The sequence below is a fragment of the Patagioenas fasciata genome, chromosome 3, assembly GCF_037038585.1.
Source record: "Patagioenas fasciata isolate bPatFas1 chromosome 3, bPatFas1.hap1, whole genome shotgun sequence".
Taxonomy (NCBI): domain Eukaryota; kingdom Metazoa; phylum Chordata; class Aves; order Columbiformes; family Columbidae; genus Patagioenas; species Patagioenas fasciata.
In genome coordinates, this window is record NC_092522.1 from 78,577,931 (window position 1) to 78,598,565 (window position 20,635).

The 20,635-nt window shown below is 42.0% G+C and overlaps 1 protein-coding gene across 1 annotated transcript; it reads left to right on the plus strand.

Moving 5' to 3' along the window:
* The first annotated feature begins 1,472 nt into the window (after positions 1-1,472).
* SNX3 (sorting nexin 3) lies at positions 1,473-20,025 on the plus strand. Its single transcript, XM_065835611.2, is given in 5 exon segments — positions 1,473-1,785; positions 15,377-15,472; positions 15,745-15,869; positions 19,344-19,415; positions 19,417-20,025. Coding segments are annotated over 5 exon segments (477 nt in total). The 5' UTR covers positions 1,473-1,623; the 3' UTR covers positions 19,439-20,025.
* Positions 20,026-20,635: the final 610 nt, after the last annotated feature.

The window sequence follows — 20,635 nt, forward strand, 5'->3', positions numbered from 1 at the left end:
AGTAGCAGTGGATTAATATAATTTCTATTCACTTATGTCCTAGGTGCATCAAGAAGGTAAACATTCCACTTCTTTTGGCAATGTTTCTTTTATTTTAACACACCATCTACTTCAATCAGATACTGAGGAATCAAAGACCTTAAATCTTGGAAGGGAACAATTCCAACAGCCTCCCTTCTCCCTTTCTCTCTTTTTTTTTTTCTCTCTTCAAGTTACTATACTTAAAAACAAACAAACAAACAAAACAAACGGAAAAACCACAAACAAAAACAACAACAAAAAACACAAAAAACAAAAACAAAAAAAAACCACCAAAACCAAAAACACAAACCCACACCTGTGAACACAATTTTCCTGGCCTTTATGAATGTGAACAAACTCTTAATCTTTGTAAGATATGAGAATATAAAATCTGAGACAGTTGGTTAAACTGCCATAAAACACATATCATTTATGAAAATTCAGGACTTTTGGTACGTTTTAATGCTACTACAGACAACATTGCCATCTTGTTTGCAGCTTGGCTCAATAATCTAGACATTGTTTTCAACACAGAGCTTTTGGCAGGCATCTCCTTCAGCCTGCATTTGTACCTGGCTGATTCCTTTTGCTGAACACTCTGCATATACAGCATTTCCTATCCAGTCCTTTCTCCCTGGCTCTCACTTTCTCTTTTGTATCTTGAATACGGCATTGCCCTTTTCCCTGATCATGGTACATGCAGTTTTGTTCATGTCCACCGACAATGCCATTGCAAAAATAATTTCTTATTCACTTACACCAAGACATATGTTAAATTTCTGACTAATACACCAACCTAACCTTCCTGCGGTGCCCCACCTGTAATGAACAGCGACCCTTCTTTTCTACAGTTTTTAAGGACCACAGGTGAATAGTTGCAGCCAGGACTAATGCACTGCTATTATCATTGTGTTGTTAAAATCTTCTTTGGTTTTAAAAAATAATGGATTAGATCGCTGCTGCGCTGACTGAATCCCCTCGGCGTTGTCTGTCTACGCTCCCGATCCGTGCTACCGCATCAACAGAGGCCGAGGGCCGGGCCCAGGCAAGGCGCCCCGGGGCTGCCTCACAGCGCGATCCGCCGGAGCCGCCCGCATCGCCTCAGGCCGTGCCCCCAGCCCTGCAGAGGAGCCCCTTCTCTAGACGAGAGAAGGGCACTCACTGTGGGCCGCTAGTTGGGGAGAATCTGCAGGACAACCCGGACCACTCCCTCCGGCAGAGCCCCCCATTCGTCCGGCTGGAACCGAGCCGATCCCCACAACCTGCACCCGACCCGTCGCGCTGCCCGCCTAGCGGGCGGGCCCGACGATCATGCTCCCACAGCCGACACCACAAGCCCCCCGCGCACGCAGGGATCTGTAGTTCGGAAGGTGGGCAGCCACGCCGAGCGTAGCGAGCGGGCGGCGTCTGAGAACTACAATTCCCAGGATTCCCTGCGCGCGGGCGGGGGCGCATCCGCTGGCGGCGGCGGCGTGGGTGCGCGTTGCCGGGCGGTCAGCTGGCCGCGAGGCGATAAGAGGGCGGGCGGCGCGGGGCGGCGGCGCTCGGTGCTCGCTCACTCGCGTTCTGCCGCGTTCCAGGGGAGAAGGCCTCCGCTCCGCCATGGCCGAGACGATCGCGGACACCCGGCGGTTGATCAGCAAGCCACAGAATCTGAACGACGCCTACGGGCCGCCCAGCAACTTCCTGGAGATCGACGTGGGCAACCCGCAGACGGTGGGGGTGGGCCGCGGCCGCTTCACCACCTACGAGATCCGCGTCAAGGTGAGGGCCCGGCACGGCCCGCCTCGGCCCGGCGGCGGGGGACGTTGGAGCCGCCCCGCTCCTGCTCGCCGAGGGGCCGGTCCCATCGCCGCAACCCTGGCCCAGGCTGGTGACCGGGGGAGCCTGGCGGGCGGCTCCGCGGGGTACGTGCCCGCTCCTCCCGCGGCGGGGCCCTGCGCCTCGGGAGTAAGTGTAAGGCGAGAGAAAACGAATGCGGAGCCCGTGTGTCGGTGTTGGGCTCTGCCGCGGGCCCTGGCTGCCCATTATGTAACCAGAGGGGTGTCCCTGCCGCCGGAGGTGGCCGGGGTGGTGGGGACGGGCCGTCGTGTCCTTCAGGGCCCGTTTGACAACGAGTGCAGTGTGTACCGCTGTGGGGGGCGATGGCAGAGCCGCAGTGGACTGACTGAAAGCAGGCCCAACTTCTGCAAGCGACTGGAGCTGAGAACTCAGATGGTCTCTTGGTAGCTAAGACAATGCATCTCAGTCGAGATAACCAAATGACAAATGCCCTTTCGACACTGCTATGTACAACTGTCATTAGCCTGAAATATTGCTGTACTGTGAGCAATTGCTTATTTGCCTCTAAGTGAGGAGAAGAGGGTGAGCTCTCAGCTCTCTGAGGTGTAGTAAGATGGGTGGATCTGCCTTGACAAGGAGGTCAGGTTTGGGATTCCAGCAGCCTCAAGAACCTGTAGAGAATGCATAAATAAGTCTAGTGGGCACAAGTGCTAGATCAAAGCTAGCTGAAGTGGTAAGGTGAGTGTACATGGGGGAGGGATCCCATTTCATTTGTACCTGAAACATAAATTGAGTGCCTGATAAATAGGCTGTTTCTCATTAAGTGCTATCAAATACTTTTTCTCAGTACCACTAGATTCCTTCCTAGCTGGAAGGGCTGTATTCACTGACTTGCCTGAAAGGCTAGTAGTCTTGAGTCTGAGCAAAGCCATGTAAAGTTATAACTATGTTTCCTGGTCTTTCTGGTTACATAAACAGGGCCTGGAGGAGTGGACAGAAAAATGCAATATCTATGGCATGCTCCTTGTTTGTGGCTGGTAGGGATTTGAGACAGGGCACCCTTTTAGTATACACTGCCAAGGATTAGTTGGGTTGCAAAATGTGACCTCTTACAGTTTTGTCTTTTTTTGTAGGTTGTGGTTGAGTCCACTACCTTGTATGGTTTTACTTAGCTACAGCTGATTGAACCTGGTCAGTTATTACAAGCAGTAATAGAGGAGGAAGAAGCCTTGCTGATGCACACATTCTCTGTAATAAGAGTTCTTCTTTCCCTGGGCACCATGGAGTCTACATGCCTTCATGGCAGGAAAGGCTTCACCTGTGGGCAGCTGCCTTGGGTGCTAGAGTTCTTCAGACAAAACTAAAAACCTGTGTGGATTTTCTTGTATTAAAGATCTAAGTTCTCAGTTTAGTGTAACTTCACTTTAAAAAGCAAAGGCAACTGAGATCTAAAGCTACTAGGGAGGAGACTTTTTTACCTCTGATGCTCCTAAGTTATGTCCAGTAGCTCTTTTCATGTTTCAGGATGTGTCCACAGGGCAGGAAGAATAAACCTAAACAACTGTAACCTGTGTTTGGCCTTCTGTGTGAGGACAAACTAGAACTTGCCAACTTGTCTTGCATTACACTGCCCTTATCAGGGCCCTAGCTGTCCACTTAGCAGAAATATGTAACTCTACCTTGCTGGGAGGTATTTGTGCCTTAAGTTCTTGATGACTTTTCTTTCCATGAGACCAAGCATTTGGAATTGCTGTATCCAGGGAAGATGATACAAAAGGAACTTAGCTATTTTATGGCTTGGGGATTACACCGTGTTTTGTTTGGTTGGTTGGTTGTTTTTTTTTTTTTAAATCCTTAACTGAAGTTCTTCAGCAGAAAGAAAAGCAGAAAACCACATTTTGAGACAGGTTACTCTTGGCCTATGTGCTGTTTTGGGGTAGAAAATTCTGGATCCGTGGTGTAATGAAAACCTAGAAGTGACTTGAACAAATATACACTGTGATAGTACTGTGACCTTCCTCTGTTCTTCCTCCCAGTCTGACTACTGTGTAAACATTGCTTCCTCCACCATCCTTACTTGGCATCTCTGTGTACCTGTGTACAGGACTGTCTCTTATAAAACATCATTCCCTTTCCAGTTGTGCACTACTGTACACAGTGCTTCCACGCTATATACGTTCTGTATGTTGTCATGAACTGTAAAACTGAGTTTTATGCTTCTGTATTCTGGAAGGCTACAGAGCAGGTAATACAAGTCATGCAGAGTTACATTCACTGTCTAAACTTGTATCAATTAACAGCTTCTCAGCAGAACACAGACCATGTTGCAAATATGTGAGCTTCAGCATGGGAGAAGAGTTTGAACTTGAATTGCTGTAGTATTGTATTTCTAAAAGGTAGGTCTTGTGCTATAAGCTGGATTTTGGAGTGTGGCAGACCATAGCCACCAGCTAGCCTCAGTGATTTGACAACTGCTTGCAGTCACAGAAAGTAGCAGCAGACATCTGCCGTTTCCCCCAGCAGTTCTAGTAGTGGCAACAGAACAAAACTGAGAAGATGGAGTTAGCTGTATCATATCTGGAAAGCTATGACTTCAACTAACACCAACATTAAAATGAGAAGTGGTACAGAAATGCCTGGTGTAACTGCTGCCAAATTCTGGTAAAAGCTATTGGAAGCCTCATGTTATGGCTGGAGATAATGCAAAGCCAGCAACATTGTCAGAGGGAACACTGAGATCCAGACTTGCATTGAAGCAGTTAGGCTTTTACCATTGTCCTGGTGTTTACAAACTTGGTCCAAGGGTAATTCTATCTTTATTGCTTTGTCTGAATCGCAAAGCTTAATTTTTTTGGGGAAGACTGAGCTTGCTAGCAGACTCCTGAACTGATATCTGATATATAATATACCAGCAAAAAGTACTTGTGTGAAATATTGCAAAGTTCCCCCAAAGCTTTTACTGGCAAGCTTCCTATTGGTATTGTAGCTGAAGCATATCTGTTGCTTGGAAAGCAACAAGTGAAACAACTTCATGCTTTAGTTCTTGTATTGCTATACTCATTGTCTTCTAGTGGAAGTTGGGAAGCCTGAGGGAAAACTCAAAAGTTTTGCGTAGGCTGGTCAGCAGTATACTACTGGATAAGCAAGTCAGTTGTATTTTAGTACTTGAGAAAGCTTTTCATAGCGTGTGTCTGAGCAAGCTGGTAGGATGGCTGTGCGTTGCAGTGAATCCATGGTGCTTTCACAAGCAGTTAAGCTCTACAAGTGTTGCAGGTAGAACCTATACAGCATGTCCAGTGGGGCAGCTTACTTCGCAGATGATCAGCTGGCCAAAGTATTGACTTCTTGAACCAATGCATTAATGCATTAAATAACATTCTATTCTCTGCAAACTGGACAAGGTGATGACAAAGCTTTCCACTGTAGCAACCAGTATAAGGCACACACTGTGGTGGTATGCCGCTGCATTGCAGCTTGGCAATGAAAGGCAAACATCTTGTTCGGTAATGGTAAGTGACAGAAAAAGCCATCCTGCAGTACTAAAATAGCAAATTTGAGTGGATTGTGTTCTTGACAGGGTACTTGAGAATTTGCTTTCCATCAACAGCATTAGGTAGTGAGTTTGTACCATTTGAAGATATCTTTTGTGTGAAGGCTTAGGATGAGCTAAAAAAGAGAACAATGCAGTAGAGTATAAAGCTCCAAGTGCTTTTTCTAGTGAAATAAAACTCTATGAAGTAGTCATCTCATCTAAAGGTGTCTAGGTGATTACAATATGGTAGCTGTGCAGTGGTTAAAACTGACATAGTCAGCTAGACTGCCTGCTAAAGTAAATCAAGTCAGTATTTCACTGCCCTCACTTGAGGAAGAGTGTGAACCAACAGTTAAGTTCTGCTTGTAAATACCCTTGCATGCCATATGCTGTTTCTCATGAGCCTTTGCTAGCTGTTCTACTCAGGAACCATCACCAGTGTTTTGGTGGTTCCCTTCTACTCATTACACCTTTTCAGGGTGGGCTTGTGCATGTCAACACTCTTCAACCAGGGCGTGTGAATACCTGTCACTATTTATGAACTGTAAGCCACTCCTTTCTCTGAATTCCAGGGAGCAAATGTAGAACAAATGACAGTTGTCATATTATCATACAACATGTCTGCAGTCCTCAATCCAGTTCCGGGTTTCTTTTGACTTCTTCTGTAGTTGAGACAAACATTTTTCCTGATAAGTGGGTCAACAGGAGCATCTTTGCTCAATCAGGTTCTGTGCAACACCTTCAGTTGCTAAATCCTTTAAGGAGACAAGACTTAAGTTTTACAAGCTAACTCTGATCCCAGCGACTAGTTACATACTTTAAAGCTGTACACTCACTGTAGAAGCAGTGCCATAGATGAGCGTATGGGTTAGAATACTGTCAACAAGCATATGGATATCCAGGAACTTGCTATATTTGGGAAAATATCACTTTAATGTTATTTAATCTGTTATTGTTTCTGTAGAAGTGACTTCTGTGCTGCTCATTTTAGTTTGGTTTGTCACCTAGACTAAAAGGTTAAATTATCTGTTTATGGTTAGTAAGAACTTGCAGAGAAGTCATTAATATTCAAATGAGCAGAACTAGAACAAAATATCCATTACCTGAGCTACTAGTCCAAGTAATTAAGTTTTTTTTTTTTAGTCAAACCAAAGTTAAACAAAAGCTTTTTGTCTTAATTATGTTCTTTAATGTTAAATGGCCTGTTGGCTCTAATCAATATGATTAAACTCAGCACTAAGGCACACCTTAGCTTCTCAAGTTTCCACAGCTCAGTGACTTGTCTTGAGGTATAGAAAGGTAACATCTCGCTGCTGTCCTTACAGATGTTGTGAAATGCGTCACTTGAGTGACATGGATGCTCTTGAAGGCAGCAGTCACATTTCCAGTATCTTCTGCAGACAGACTCCTGTAGACCTGCAGAGGTACTTAACTACATTGGCCCTGTGTGGGGAAGGAAGTGACACACAGGCTGTGAAGTGCCTGCAGTATTAAAAATAGTATTGGTCTCAAAGGATTGGAGAAGTATAACAAAGTACTGCTAAACTTGAGCTGCTTCTGGAAGTCTGTTTTCATCTTAAGCCATTTTTTATTTCAAGGCCCGGCTTGGATACAATATTTGCATTTCAGCATATTTGTAGTAGTCTGACTTGAGTGACTGACTGATTTGAGTCTGACTTCTGGAATCAAATCAAGTCAGAGTAAGACGGTAAATGAACTGAAAGTATGACTTGCTCAGAAAGCACTTGTCTTACACCATGGTTTTGCAAGGTGGCACTCTTGATCTGGTGAATGTGTCTTTGAAATGTTCTGTCCTTGAAAGGTACCCAATTTCCTGTCCTTCATGTGTTTGGCAGGGTTTGAAGTTGCAGATTCTTCTCCCACCATGAGAAGAATCAAATCTGCTGGTACACCTAGTTGACTTGGGCATTGTTCAGTTTCACAGTGTGGAGTAATGACTAAACACTGACTCAGTGTGGATGTGCTTAGGTATGCATAATCAGCACTAATTCTCTATTTCTCTACTACTGCAGATCTTGCATCATACTGCAAATCTGCTTTAACTTTAGTTACTCTTTTAATACCCTATTCTAGACACTGCTACCAGTTAGATACTTTTAGACTGCTCTTCAAAGAGTAAAAATGCACTGATTCTGGTGACTGTTTTTCTGTTCTACAGCCCAGGTACTACACCTTGACAAACATTAACTGTTTCATCGAGCAATAATTCAGAAAATGATAGCTGGAAGGCTAAGAACTTCCCAGGACACTTACTTGGGAGACGGAAGTGGAATAGCTTGGCTGAAAGAAACTTCCAGAGCAAGGAGAGTGGATTTACAAGTCTATTGCATGTATTTGCTCTCAGCAGCTGATTTTTCTGTAGAGGTTTTTGATTAAACTAGGTTCAAAAGCCTGGTCCAAAGGTACTGATCTAGTTCAGTGTTGATGTCTGTTACTTTGTTAATAAAATAACTAAGTCTCTGAATAGTGCTTCTTATTAGTATATTAGTTTAACTGGTGACTTGGAGCCTTTTTATTCCTGTACATACAATGTGGACCTGGAGTGCACTCCAGTACAGTGCTGAACAGACCAAATCAAATGGAACAATGACTGATCCTTGTAAGGCAGATGGCCGTGATCCAGGTAGGCATGTGATGCCAGAGTATTTTGATACATCTTTATTTTTAGATGGCCTGCCAAAAAAGTGTTGACTTAAACTTCAAAGCAGCCAGGTCTATACTGTTTTTCATCTAGGGGAAAAATAATGCAGTGTAGATTTATGAGCTTCTAATTGTAGGGGAAGTATTTAAGTTTTTTCACTTGGTAATGCAGTGCCAGTTGCACTACTGGAGGCTGGTTTAGCAAGTGCATAATCTGAATGCCCTATGAAGGACCTGAAGTTGCTGTTGCTGCAACCTTTTTGATGTGAGAAGTATGGAGAAACCATAACCTTCTGCTCAAGGTATAAAACCAAATATTTTACCAACTGAAAAAAGGTCCATGAACATATTCCTTCTGTGGCTATTTCTTAAGAATCCATCTCAAAATTTGTCATGGGAGGATCTTCTGGGGCACATGACAGTACATTAATTTATATATATATAAAATATAGTTTGTGTTGGCCACAAAGCTGATCTTGAAAGTATAACTATTAGCTAGTGTATAGCAGCTTTACTCTAAAATCCAGAAGAAAATTAAGCTATATCCTAAGTGTTTTAAAGCTGCCTCTATGGCTGGAAATAAAGCTTCAGAGACTATTTCTGTGGGCCTAAACTGCAGCACCCCCTGAGCACTAAGATATGCTACAAAGAAGTGAAGAGGAGCTGTCAGCCTTTCTGCAGCTGTTAGTTGGCTACTTCATAATGTGAATGTTACTGTTCCAATAAAACTGGAAATATGAAGAGAATTTCTTGATACTTAGTATACTTCTATATGAGTTACATGTCTCTTGCTTCTTGCATGTTTGTGAAGTGTAGGGATACTGGGCTATCTCTAGCTTGCAAAGCACATTGAAACTTTTGTTTCTGATAAAAGCTATCAGTTGCAGCAATTCACTGCAGTTTTGTCGGCCCCATTTGACCATATCTGGTAGATGTCAGCTAATGATGCTAATGTGGTGCCTCTTCAGTCATTCTCAATGAGGAAAGAATGGTAACGTTATGGTAGGGCAAACCAGAACATGTGGCAGTTATACCACGCAGTTGTGTAAAAGTAGCAGTCCTTTCTCTTCGAAAGTAGTATTTGGTATTTCAAAGGAGTTGTTGGCTTGCTAACCCTGAAAAATTATCTGGAGTTACTAATTCTAAGTGTTGTGCCTGTGCCTGGAAGTGTCCTTAAACTGGGTTCCTGTTTTTACATTTGGCTTCTGAGCATGGAACCTGAAGAATAAAGAGTAACTAAACACATTTCTAAACTCACTCTGTTTTGAGCCTTTTGGCCATGGCACACTGTAATTCAGCTGTTCATGATGTTGGTGGACTTGATCAGGTGATGATAGATGCTGCTTGGCAAAAACCCAGACACCCCTGTGATTTTTTTTTTTTAAATAGAATAGCTCTGGGCTCAAGGTATTGAACTTGGCAAAGGTTAACTCCTGTCTAAAGAATGATAGTCTTTGTCATTGTGTTGCTGTTAGGATTTCACTGCCATAGTCTTTAAGATGGAAAGTATCCTACCTCCATGTCTCAATACTGTGGAGTACTGCAAAGCTCTATAGTTCTTGGTGTAGCTTCAGTCAGCATTGTTTAAAACTTGGAGGTATAGATATGGCCAGACCTTTCAGTGTTCTATTAACCATACAGTTTTTGCATGTAATGTGTTCTATCTTCAGTAGACCTGGACAGCAGGCAGTTAAAAGGAGATAGAACTCTGCTTTGGTCAAAATGACTGACACTTAAAAAAATAACAATGTCTTTGTGACCTTTGGCAATGGGGAAAGAGATTTTTGCTTCAGTAAAATACACAGCAAAAATCTGAACTTCTAGCAACTGGAGTTTAGAGCATGTTTGCCACCTTTATCGCTTCTTATATTTGTAGGAAATGGGGAGGTAGCTGCTTATGTCAAGTCAGGAAGGAAGTGAACCACTGTCAAGGTTTTGGCAATAGCAGCGGTCTGCAGGAACCAGTTTCTTGTACTAAAGGACAGTAGGCTCTTGTGTTAAGAAAACCATAATACTTTTTATCCATCCTGAATGCTGCTGACTGTAATACCCTGGAGCTCTCATTGGCTGACTGGAAATGTAGCCAAAGGGTGTAGTCTCTTGACAAAGATTACTGCTTGTATGAAGAGATAGTAAGAAGCTTGAATTTAGCTTCTGAGAGTCAAGGCCACAAACTTCTATCAAAAGTAAGCTGAGTGCTTTCTTTCACTGTATTTTAATGGAAATAGAGTTGTATCAAGGCTACCATAACCTACTTGAAAAGCCAACATCAAAGTAGGTGCTATGGCAACAGCACAGCTTGATTCTCAGTCTGTTAGGAGTGGGAGACATGGGCAACGAAATGCTGCTGATGAGTGTTACACTGGCAGATGAGGAAGTGAATCAAATTTACCTCAAACTATCCTGGACAACTACAGCTGTGGAGTTTCTGCAGTTGTGAGGGTGGACTGGGCTGCACTGACATTCAGAAGCAATGTAGTGGAGTGTCAGCATGCTCTTTGAAGGAACCCAACCGCTGTTTGCATTGAATTTGTGCCTGGAAACAAATTTATAGGAGCAAGTCTGGCTATTTGCAAGGCTTTTTCCACTCACTGAATAAATTAATCTAGTTTAGATAACACTTAAAATTACTTAGAATTCTAAACTAATGCATTTGAAATAAAGTAGTCTAGTGTTCCTGCTGCATCTAAGGTAACTTGTGTACCAGAATGCCTGCACTGGAGAGCTGTGTATGTGAAGCTGAATGGGGAGTGTTGACTAGTACTCAAACTACTTGCATTCTGCCTGTGAAAGTCTCCTCACCTGTATACATAAACAATTTTCAGACTTTTAACTGGGCATAGCTTGGGGATTTACTGTACTAACAGCTAGAAGACTGCTATTGGGTTACCTGAGCTACTGTCTTAGGACTGTAATTTGCTTCTGAGGTGAACTGGGAACCTCTTGAGCTTGGAGATGGACTTGCAGTTTGAATATGTTGTATTAATAATAACACAAATATAGCTGAAGAAATGTCTTCTGTGAATGCAGGTTTTGCACTGAAGCCTATTAGCAGGCAACTGCTGCTTTCCATTACTAGTTTGAACACTAGCCAAATTACTGTAGAAACTCATCTGGCATCTGAATAGAAGATTGCAGGAGTGACTTAAGGGCCTGGGTTTCTCATCTGCTGTTTAGCTATGTAAGTTGGGACCAGTTCTGATAGTGTTTATTCCAGTGTACTGGCTTGGCCATTAACTCACCCAGCAGAATGCAGACTGTCAGTTTAACAGTCAGAGAAAGCCTAATGGGTGTATGCTTACAGTCTGATAAAGAAATGGTGCTAGAGAGAATCTGTCTTGTCTTAGCAGCCCAGAAGACCAGTCATATCCTGGACTGCATCAAAAGAAGTGTGACCAGCAGGTTGAGGGAGGTGATTCTGCCCCTCTATTCTGTGCTGCTGAGACCCCACCTGGAGTCCTGTGTCCAGCTCTTGACCCTGCAGTACAGGAAAGACATGGACTTCTTGAAGGGGTGCCAGAGGAGGCCACAAAAATGATCAGAGGGCTGGAACACCTCTGCTGTGAGGACAGGCTGAGAGAGTTGGGATTGTTCAGCCTGGAGAAGGCTTCAAGGAGACATTGCGGCCTTTCAGTACTTAAAAGGGGTCTATAAGAATGCTGGGGAGAGACTTTTTAGCAGGGCATGTTACGACAGGACAAGGGGTAACAGTTTTAAACTAAAGGAGGGGAGATTCAGGCTAGACATGAGGAAGAAATTTTTTACACTGAGACTGGTGAAACACTGGCCCAGGTTGCCCAGAGAGGTGGTTGATGCCTCATTCCTGGAGACATTCCAGGCCAGGCTGGATGGAGCTCTGAGAAACCTGATCTAGTTGAAGATGTCTGTGTTCCTTGCAGGGGGTTGGACTGGGTGACCTTGGAAGGTCCCTTCCAACCCAAACTGTTCTATGACTCTGTGATCTTTCTGTGCTTAAGATTTTTAGGCTATGTGGGACTTCTGGAGAGCTTGTTTATTGGTCCTTCTGGAATAATGCTTTATCTACAATTCTGACAAGTGATTTGGTTGTCTAATATCTTAGGTAATGCATAACCTTTTCAGGTTGAGCACTTGCAGTCAAACTGCTAGGAGGCAGGATTTCAAACTAGGAAGTTGTTGAAAATGCTTTTGATAAAAATGAGCCTAATTATTACACTGTAGAAGAAACAATTACTGCAGTAATTACGTAGAATTTATCAGAGGAATGAGCTGTGCTCCAGGGCCTGTGCCAAACTGGGTCATGAGTTTCATGATAGTAGACTTGGCAGATCAGCAGGCCAGGAAACTGACACTAGTGCTGAATGCACATGGGGAGAAATGTTTGTAAAAATAAAACTAGCCTGACTTTAGGTTTTGTGCCTTAGTCTCATCTCTGTTCTAGCAGGCAAACAAAGCACTAATGGTGTTCAGAATAGTTACTGGCACCTCAGTGACTAAACAAAGACAATTCCCAGCATACTGTGAAACTGAGAATAAATTTGAAATGCTGTATGGTCTTGAAGGGACACTTCAATTGAAATCCGAAGTTTCTGCTGACACCTTAGAGTTGTCTCTTTCTACTGAATTCTTACTCAGTGATAGTCCATGCTTCAGCAGCTGTCTGGCTTGCTTAATGAAAACCATCTATCCATGGTAGGTGGAGGCTGTAAGACATGTAGAAACCCTTCCACTGAAGGAAGAAGGGGTCTGTTCAAACAGGGTTATTAATGAGAAACAGAGTTATGAATTAGAAAGGCACATACAGTAACTTCAGGTGTAAATATATCCGAAGTTCAAAATAGGGACCTAGGATGTAAAAAGGTTTAATAGTACAAAACAGGACTCTCAAATTTCTTTCTCTAAAGAAATGGATCCCTTCTAACAGCATCATATATGAATAATGGTGCTCTATGAGTACTAATTTCTGGAGAAAGGAGAATTGCTGTAGTTTCTGGATTTTGAGAAACATGAGGTTTAGAAGTTGATCTCTAATAGGGAGCTCTAATTCATATCCAGACCAAAGGACAGGGAACACACACTTTGCTTTAGCATGTAGTTGTCAAATTGTGACTTGAAAGCCACTTAATTTAATGGCAGCCTTCTAGCATACAGTTCAGTTTGAACATTTCCAGTGCTTATAATCAGAATTGGAGATCTTTCAACTCAATGGGAAAACAAGTACTCTAGCTGTCCTTTTCTCTAACTTGCTAGCTGGGCTAGCATGTCAAAAGTTCAAAAGGGGATGCAGAAGGTAAAATAAGCTCAACTGGCACTTCTGCCCCCACATTGTACCTGTAAGCCAAATATGTTGTTTGGAGATTAACTTTGTGGACTTCATGCCCAGAAGCATGAAAAGAGTTCCTGAAGACCTGGCAACCTATTGTTTTTAGCTGCTTTTATTCAGTTCTAATCCCTCTTGTAAGTAACTTGAGACGAGAATAGAACACTTTCTGCAGGTGAGAGCCTATATGTTAAATATTGGAATAGACTTTCTACCCGGGACACTGACAAAGAGTTGATGTTGTAATGTGGAAGGCTGAAGTTGGTTAAAAAGCCAAGAGCTGAAACTGGAGAAAGATAATCCAGTACTTCGTTTCTGGGAATCTCGTTCATGCACTCTGGGGGACCTAGCTTTATTCACTCTTGAGTATTCTTATCCTCAAGATGAGTGTTTATTTATGAAGCCTGACTTCTGACATAATAGTCTTAAGTGCAATTTTATTATTAGTCACTAGTACAATCAACAACATTTTGCCTGGGAAGGAGAGCTTGAATACTTTTAAACACTTAGCAATAAGAGATTTCATAACAAAACACTGTTCTGTACTTTATCATCTGTAGATTATGGACTAAATAGCATAACGTGGAAGTACACGACTAACTTGTCAAGTACTTTTGAACTGTGACAGCCAAAAGCTCCTTGTGGCTGGCAGTAATACAATGGCCTGTAGTCATAGACCTACCTAGTGCAGGAAAGTATCTTTGCAATTAAACCTGTTTTGAGCAGCCAAAAGTGTCACTCAATGATAGCTCAAGCATAGTAGCCTATAAATGGCGCTGTACAGGGATATCCACTCAAATTGGGACTAGATGCTGAGTGAGGTGGCTTACAACTTAAAAATAAACCAACAATAACCAGAAAACACTAGCTGAGAATGACTACTGTGCTTTTGCCAACAGGAAAACTGGGAATAACTTTAGTCACATGTGAACATCAGCATCCTAGAGTACTCCTAGAGTCTTCTTTCAAGGTGTATAAGACAGTGAATATCCTACCTGACAACAGGAAATTTTATTCTGTTAGTGCTGGTTACGGATGGCAATTACAGACTCTTGGTCTTTCCTTAGTAGGCTGTAACTCCTACCTGTTGTTGTTGGTTTTTTTTTTTACACTCTAGCCAGTTTGCCATCTCAATGACATTTAAGCTTCAGATTGTGGTGATGTCATTATGAGAGTACTCTCTTCGTGCCTACTCTTAAAGTAACATGCATGTTGGATTAGAACAATGGGATAACCTGGCATCCCAAGAATGAATGCATGTAATATAGGCTCTTACACAAGTTAACATAAGGACGCCTATCAAAATGCTCAGGTATGGTCTTGTGCAGCATCATAGCTTGGCTCCCATTTGATGGGTGTTATAGTTGGGTGCTGACTCCTAGCCTTGGTTAGGAAAGTTCTGCCTCATCAAGCTCCACTTGATTTAACTTCGTAGCAAAACAGTCTGATCTTATCAGCACTGGATGTTGTGTTGCATCTCAGCCTTGTGGGCTTCTTTGGAGCTATGCAAACTTGGCAGCTTGTACTAGTAAGTCTTCAGCTTCATCTGTCCTGAATGGATTAACTGTAAGACTTCTTGATTTTGCTTTTAAAGATGTTGTATCAGGTGGCAGAACAGTACAGGAAGATTGGTCAATGTCCTGTGCTGGTACCTGAAACACTCCCTTGAATGCAACAAGAGCAGCCTGTGTTGATTAGGACTCTTTCTTCCCCCCACCCCTGATCTTGTATGTATATAGGTATTGGAAGTCCAGATCCTGAGACAGTGAGAATAGCAGATGCTTCTGCAACCTTAGGAACACTTCCTCAAGTGACCAGCAAATCTCCTATTCTCCTAAGTGATACGGTGGCAAAATACTAGTGGTTAGGATGCTGTGTAGATGAGATCCACAGTTAAGCAGTTTGGAGGCACAGCTTATGTAGCTTACAGAGCTTTATCTTTATTTCTGTGTCTTCAGTGTTTCTCAATACTGTTGTTGTTGCTGAAGTGGAACTAATTTGTAACTTAACAGTTTGTTTATTGCTTCTGTGTATCAAAACTTCTAGTTTGTCTAATCCATAGATTATATTATTGTTTTCAGACAAATCTACCTATCTTCAAATTGAAAGAATCTACGGTCAGAAGAAGATACAGTGACTTTGAATGGCTAAGGAATGAACTAGAAAGAGAAAGCAAGGTGGGTAAAATGTCCAGAACTAAAACACTGTCTTTCAGCAAACCTCAGTTTTACAATGCTAGAGGCTGTTTAATGGTTTTGAGTTAATTCATATTTAAGCTACTTGAATTCAACTTATCTGTATGGCAGATACTGTTCTTCTCTGGTCATGTTTTATTACTTCACTAGGGATGTGATTATTGAGTTGGGTCCTCTAGGAGGAAGAGGTGGCACAGGAGATGTATAATCTTGCTTACAGGCTGCACCTAAGGATGCTTTTCTAAATCTTTCAGGTTGTGGTGCCACCTCTACCAGGAAAAGCTCTTCTCCGTCAGCTCCCCTTCCGAGGAGATGATGGCATATTTGATGATTCCTTTATAGAGGAAAGGAAGCAGGCTCTTGAACAATTCATAAACAAGTAAGTGTTAGTTATCCAGAGACAAACCTGGAACTTGGTTCTGGAAAAATGAATTAAAACTGCTCATCCTCTAATTTTGGTAGCTGCACTATGTCCAGAATGATAACTTTCACATAATCTTTCAGTAGGACATACTAACATTGCTCATGCAGTGTTTAGTTTGGCTATCTTAATGCTTACCTGAACAGCTGAAATGAATGTTAGTGTTGTTAATTTATGCAAATTACTACTAAAATTATAGCATCCAAAATAGTTCTATTTTTTCATTTCTGAAAAAGTATCCTCCATTGGGTGAAAAATTGAGCTTACAATGGGCTTACAGCAGTTTAGATTGATTGCAGATGTGAAGCATTATCAGTTTGTGTAATAATGCACATTTTCTCTAATCATCAGGAGAATCTTTCTGAAATGTAAAAACTACCTGAGATATGCACATATATAGTTTGAAATAGATACTTTGGGTTTTGTCACTGCCTTTCAAAAGGTGGGCAGAAATTATGGTAACAAAGTCCATTATTCCTTTTCTACCATCTAACACTGCTGACCACTCTCCATAGAATGACCTGAGCTACTTTCATTTCTTAAGCAATGTGGATCCAAACAGTGAGTGAGAAGGAATACTGTCAGTTAACCACCTCTTCTGATCTCCAGAGCCAACACTGTTCAGACCAGGATTTGGGACTCCTTCCTTTAAAAGTTCAAGCTTGTCAGTTCTACTAGTGTTTTAATCTTGTTCAGTAGCAATGCTGTTTAACAGGAACAAAGGTTGTATGTGAGTTAAGCCAGAATTTCATCTGCTCCTCAGTTATTGTTAGTCAGGTCAGGTATGTGGCTTGGAGTTGCAAGTGACTGGTTTGCTATAACTGTCTTGTCTAAGTAACTTAAGAGATTTCATACAGTCACACTTAAGTTTTCACATAGTTACTTGCTCAATTTATAGGTACTGCTGATGGTTCTGAGCAGGTAAAATGCTTCAGAATGCCCTTTCATCTGTTCAAAGACAATTTCCAAGGTATCTAGTTTTGCAGTTCTAGACATGAAGGTAAATGTGCTTGTAAGATGGAATATGTTGGGTATTTTTAAGACCGTACAATCAAGGCAGTCATGACTGTAAAGTACAACTATCAATGCAGCTTTGGACTCTAAGTGTGCAAGAAGTGCACTTACTGAAAGTTTTGTATGTCAAGTACGTGTGGGAAGAGGGCTGATTATGTTCTGAAGCAGCAAATAGTGAAATAGTCAACTTAACTGGAATCTGTAGAAAAACTCGATAGCTGAGGGAAGTGGAGTGACCAGTTTACTAGTATCACTTGTTCAGTCCTACAGCAGGCAATACATTGATCTTGTGGAAATATAAAGCTTCTTGGTCAGTTTTTCTTCCTCTGAAACATAAAAGCAGGCTGTTAATGTAGATATGGATGTAATGGCAGACTTGACTACAACTGGAACAAGATTCTTCAGGCAGAACTCCTGGCTATTCAACTTTGTCAATTTATTCTAATGGCATGACCAACTCATCAAACAAATATTACTAAAGTTTTGAACCATGCAGAAGCTTTGAGACTTCTACCAAGTACTCTGGGTACTGGTTAAATTTGTCCTGAAGTTAATCTGCATAATACATTGACATTACTTAATTCTCAAAGCTGGTCTTTGCTCCTATAACTGGAGGAGAGTCCCTCAGATAACTGATATCACTGTATCAAAAAAAACTTGATACACCAATTCCAGTTCTTGATATCCAAAATCTTGTTAAGAAGCTTTGTCATAGAGAGGGACTAAATCACAGCAGTGCAGCTTCCTTGAGTCAGCTGTCTTGGGCCAGCTTGCTGACACCACCATCACCACTGCCTATGATGACATTCATAGGGGTAGCAATGTTGCAACACACTTACCTGCCTGAACATGACTTTGGGTTACATGAAAATTTTTGAAGTAGCAGCTGCTCTGTGTAAGGGTCACCTTAGAGAAGAAAGCTGAAGAAAAGCCAATGTGGAGTGAGGTATTCATTTGAAACCAAGAGCTGAATCTGAGAGATTAGATCTGGTCTTGCAATTGAGACACCAGTTTGCAAGGCTTCCTGAAAGGGAGAAGAAATATGTTGCTGCCTTATCTTCTCCTGTATATCTTTCTCTTGAAGTTCAGTGCCAGCAACTTCAGTCTGATGGGACTAAGAAACTCAAACTAGTTACTCCAGACTGTCTTTGTTGTGAACTAATGCTTGAGACTGCTGCCCATTTACTAGAACCTGGCAAGATTGTTATGTTTTATGACTGCACTTGAAATAATCTATCAATGCTGAGTAGGACAGCTCAGCTTCCTCATTAAAGGACACCCTCAGTGACAAGTGAATAATGACAACTGAATTTGTCCTGTGGTGAAATAAGCACTAGCAGATACATTTGGAGGAGATGCACAGAAGTGCTTGAAGTACTGATGTTGAGCCACTGGAGTTGACTGTGTTTAACACATGTTCAACTAGATAACTTATATTTAGAGTAGCTATGTTCTGGCAGAGATGGAGACCATAAAGGTGACACAAGCTGTCCTAGAGAAGATATGAGGCTTTCTCTTTTGAAGGGAGAAGATCGTCTTGATTGACTAGATGTACCTTTTCAAACCATACTGCTTTAGGTTTTCATATCCATAAGTGATAAACTTGCAGGGATTCTGATTCCCTTGTATTTTTACCTGTACAGAAGGCTGCATGGTGTTTCAAGGGTTTAAATGCAATACCTTGTGGTTTTCTTCCAAGCTTGGGGGTGTTTTCTAATTCAATTTCACTCCTTTGCTGTTAAAAGGATGGTGGATCAGTCTATATGTGGACCAAAACTAAATCTAATGTAGAGATGCTGTTCTCTTCTAGAGCAGACAAGTTCTGTGTCTCCTATGTTTCATATCTAAAGACATCTGCAGTTAACAGAATGGTCCGTACCCTCTGACTGTGCATCAGTACTGCTTGTACGTGCTAGGAATAGTGACCATGATAAGTCAGTGATCTAAACAGCATCAGAGGCTTGAGAGGACCTTCACACCCTCTGTTGGAGTAAGTCTTTAACTCTGCCTGGACCACTGCTGTTAAATTAGACCAAGAACTGAGGAGTTAAACTGCATTTAGAAGGGTGTTCTGTGTCAAAGGCATAAAAATGTGTAAAAATCCACTTAGCTTGCCTAACTCTAGGTTTCCTAATGCTAGGATGGGCTCTTTGATAGTCTCCCTCAATTGCAGGTGACAGATGATGACATAACATGGTTCTGAATGATCAGCAGTTGCTCGGGGTTCTTATGGACTTGCTTCATCTGGGGGAGTATGACAAATCTTGCTGCTAGAAATTCTAGTCACCAGTGGTGAACTGGAAGCAGGATCTATGCCTGAGTGCAGAACCATGTTACTGATAAGAAACCTTGCTCTGCTGGCTAGCTACAAGTAGCCTCAATTTGTTAGCCCTAATGCCTGTTTCTTTTTCTCTCTAGGGTTGCAGGCCACCCACTGGCACAGAACGAGCGCTGTCTTCACATGTTCTTACAAGATGAAGTAATAGACAAAAACTACACACCATCCAAAATAAGACATACTTGAGTTCTGAAACTATCTTCTCAAACATTAGTGGTTCTTATGCTTGGTTTTAAGAGGTTGTAGTTTGTCTTAGCATGCTGAGGATAAACAGGCACGAAGTCTCCACTAACATCAGTACACTGCTTGGTCTTTGCATATGCTTTATAGCACTAAAGAACTCACTTGTCTTCTAGCTAAATCCCTCTGAATCCTTGATTTAAGAGTATTATACTATGAGACCATCCACTGCTTGCAATGTCTCAGAAATCGTTCCACTCTTATTTGCAATGACTTAACAATGTTTACTGACTTGGCCTTACTTGAACTTGCACAGTTGTAGTGTCACGTGTTCACTTGTATTTGACTAAACTGCTATGCTGTTTCTGAAGTAGTCATCTATCTGAACTTCTCTAGAAAGACTGCTTTATTTCTGATAACCTGTGTGAGAAACACTTATGCAATTGTCTTCAAGCGTATAAAACACTTTATACTGAAGTAATGAGGGAATTATCTTTATATTCTGTAAGAGGGAAAAAACAAATTTATATACTAAAGTAACTTGTCTAAAGTTTTGAAATAAAAGTGAAAATGCACTTCAAATGTTTTGTCACTCTTGACCTTGAGTGTGGAGTACCTCAAGCTTTCTCAGCAGCGGGGACTTGACTATACAAAGTGAACTGGTGTTTCAGCCTTGCTGTGACGCTTTTCTGCAATGTAACGTGATGTTACTAACAGCCAGCACTAAATACCCTCTGATGCTGGCACTCACTGCTGGAGTGTTAAGGAACGCATAGATGTATTGAAGGCTGTTCCTGAGCCAAAGCTGAAACCCTGTTCATGGGAGGCAGACAACAGATCTGTCGCTTTGGTGAGTTTGGGAAAAGAGTACCTTTCAACTTGGCATGAGAAGCACCAACCCAGCTTCAAATAGCAAGTGAAAATTATAGCATCCTACTGAGAAAGGAATGTTGATGTAACCTATGATGTAACTTTAGTTCTAGACTGGAGTAGCTCTGCAAATACAACTGGGGACATGAAGGTGTACAAGCCTGCTGTAAGTTGTGGTCACAGCCACTTCCCTGAACACTAAAGAAAGGGGAAGCCTGTAGCATTGTTCTTCTGTGACCACTGATGGAATTAAGGTGGTTGATACCAAAACTGCAGTTTTGCTGGAGTCTTCTTTACTACTAGATGCTTCTATAGATGGAGA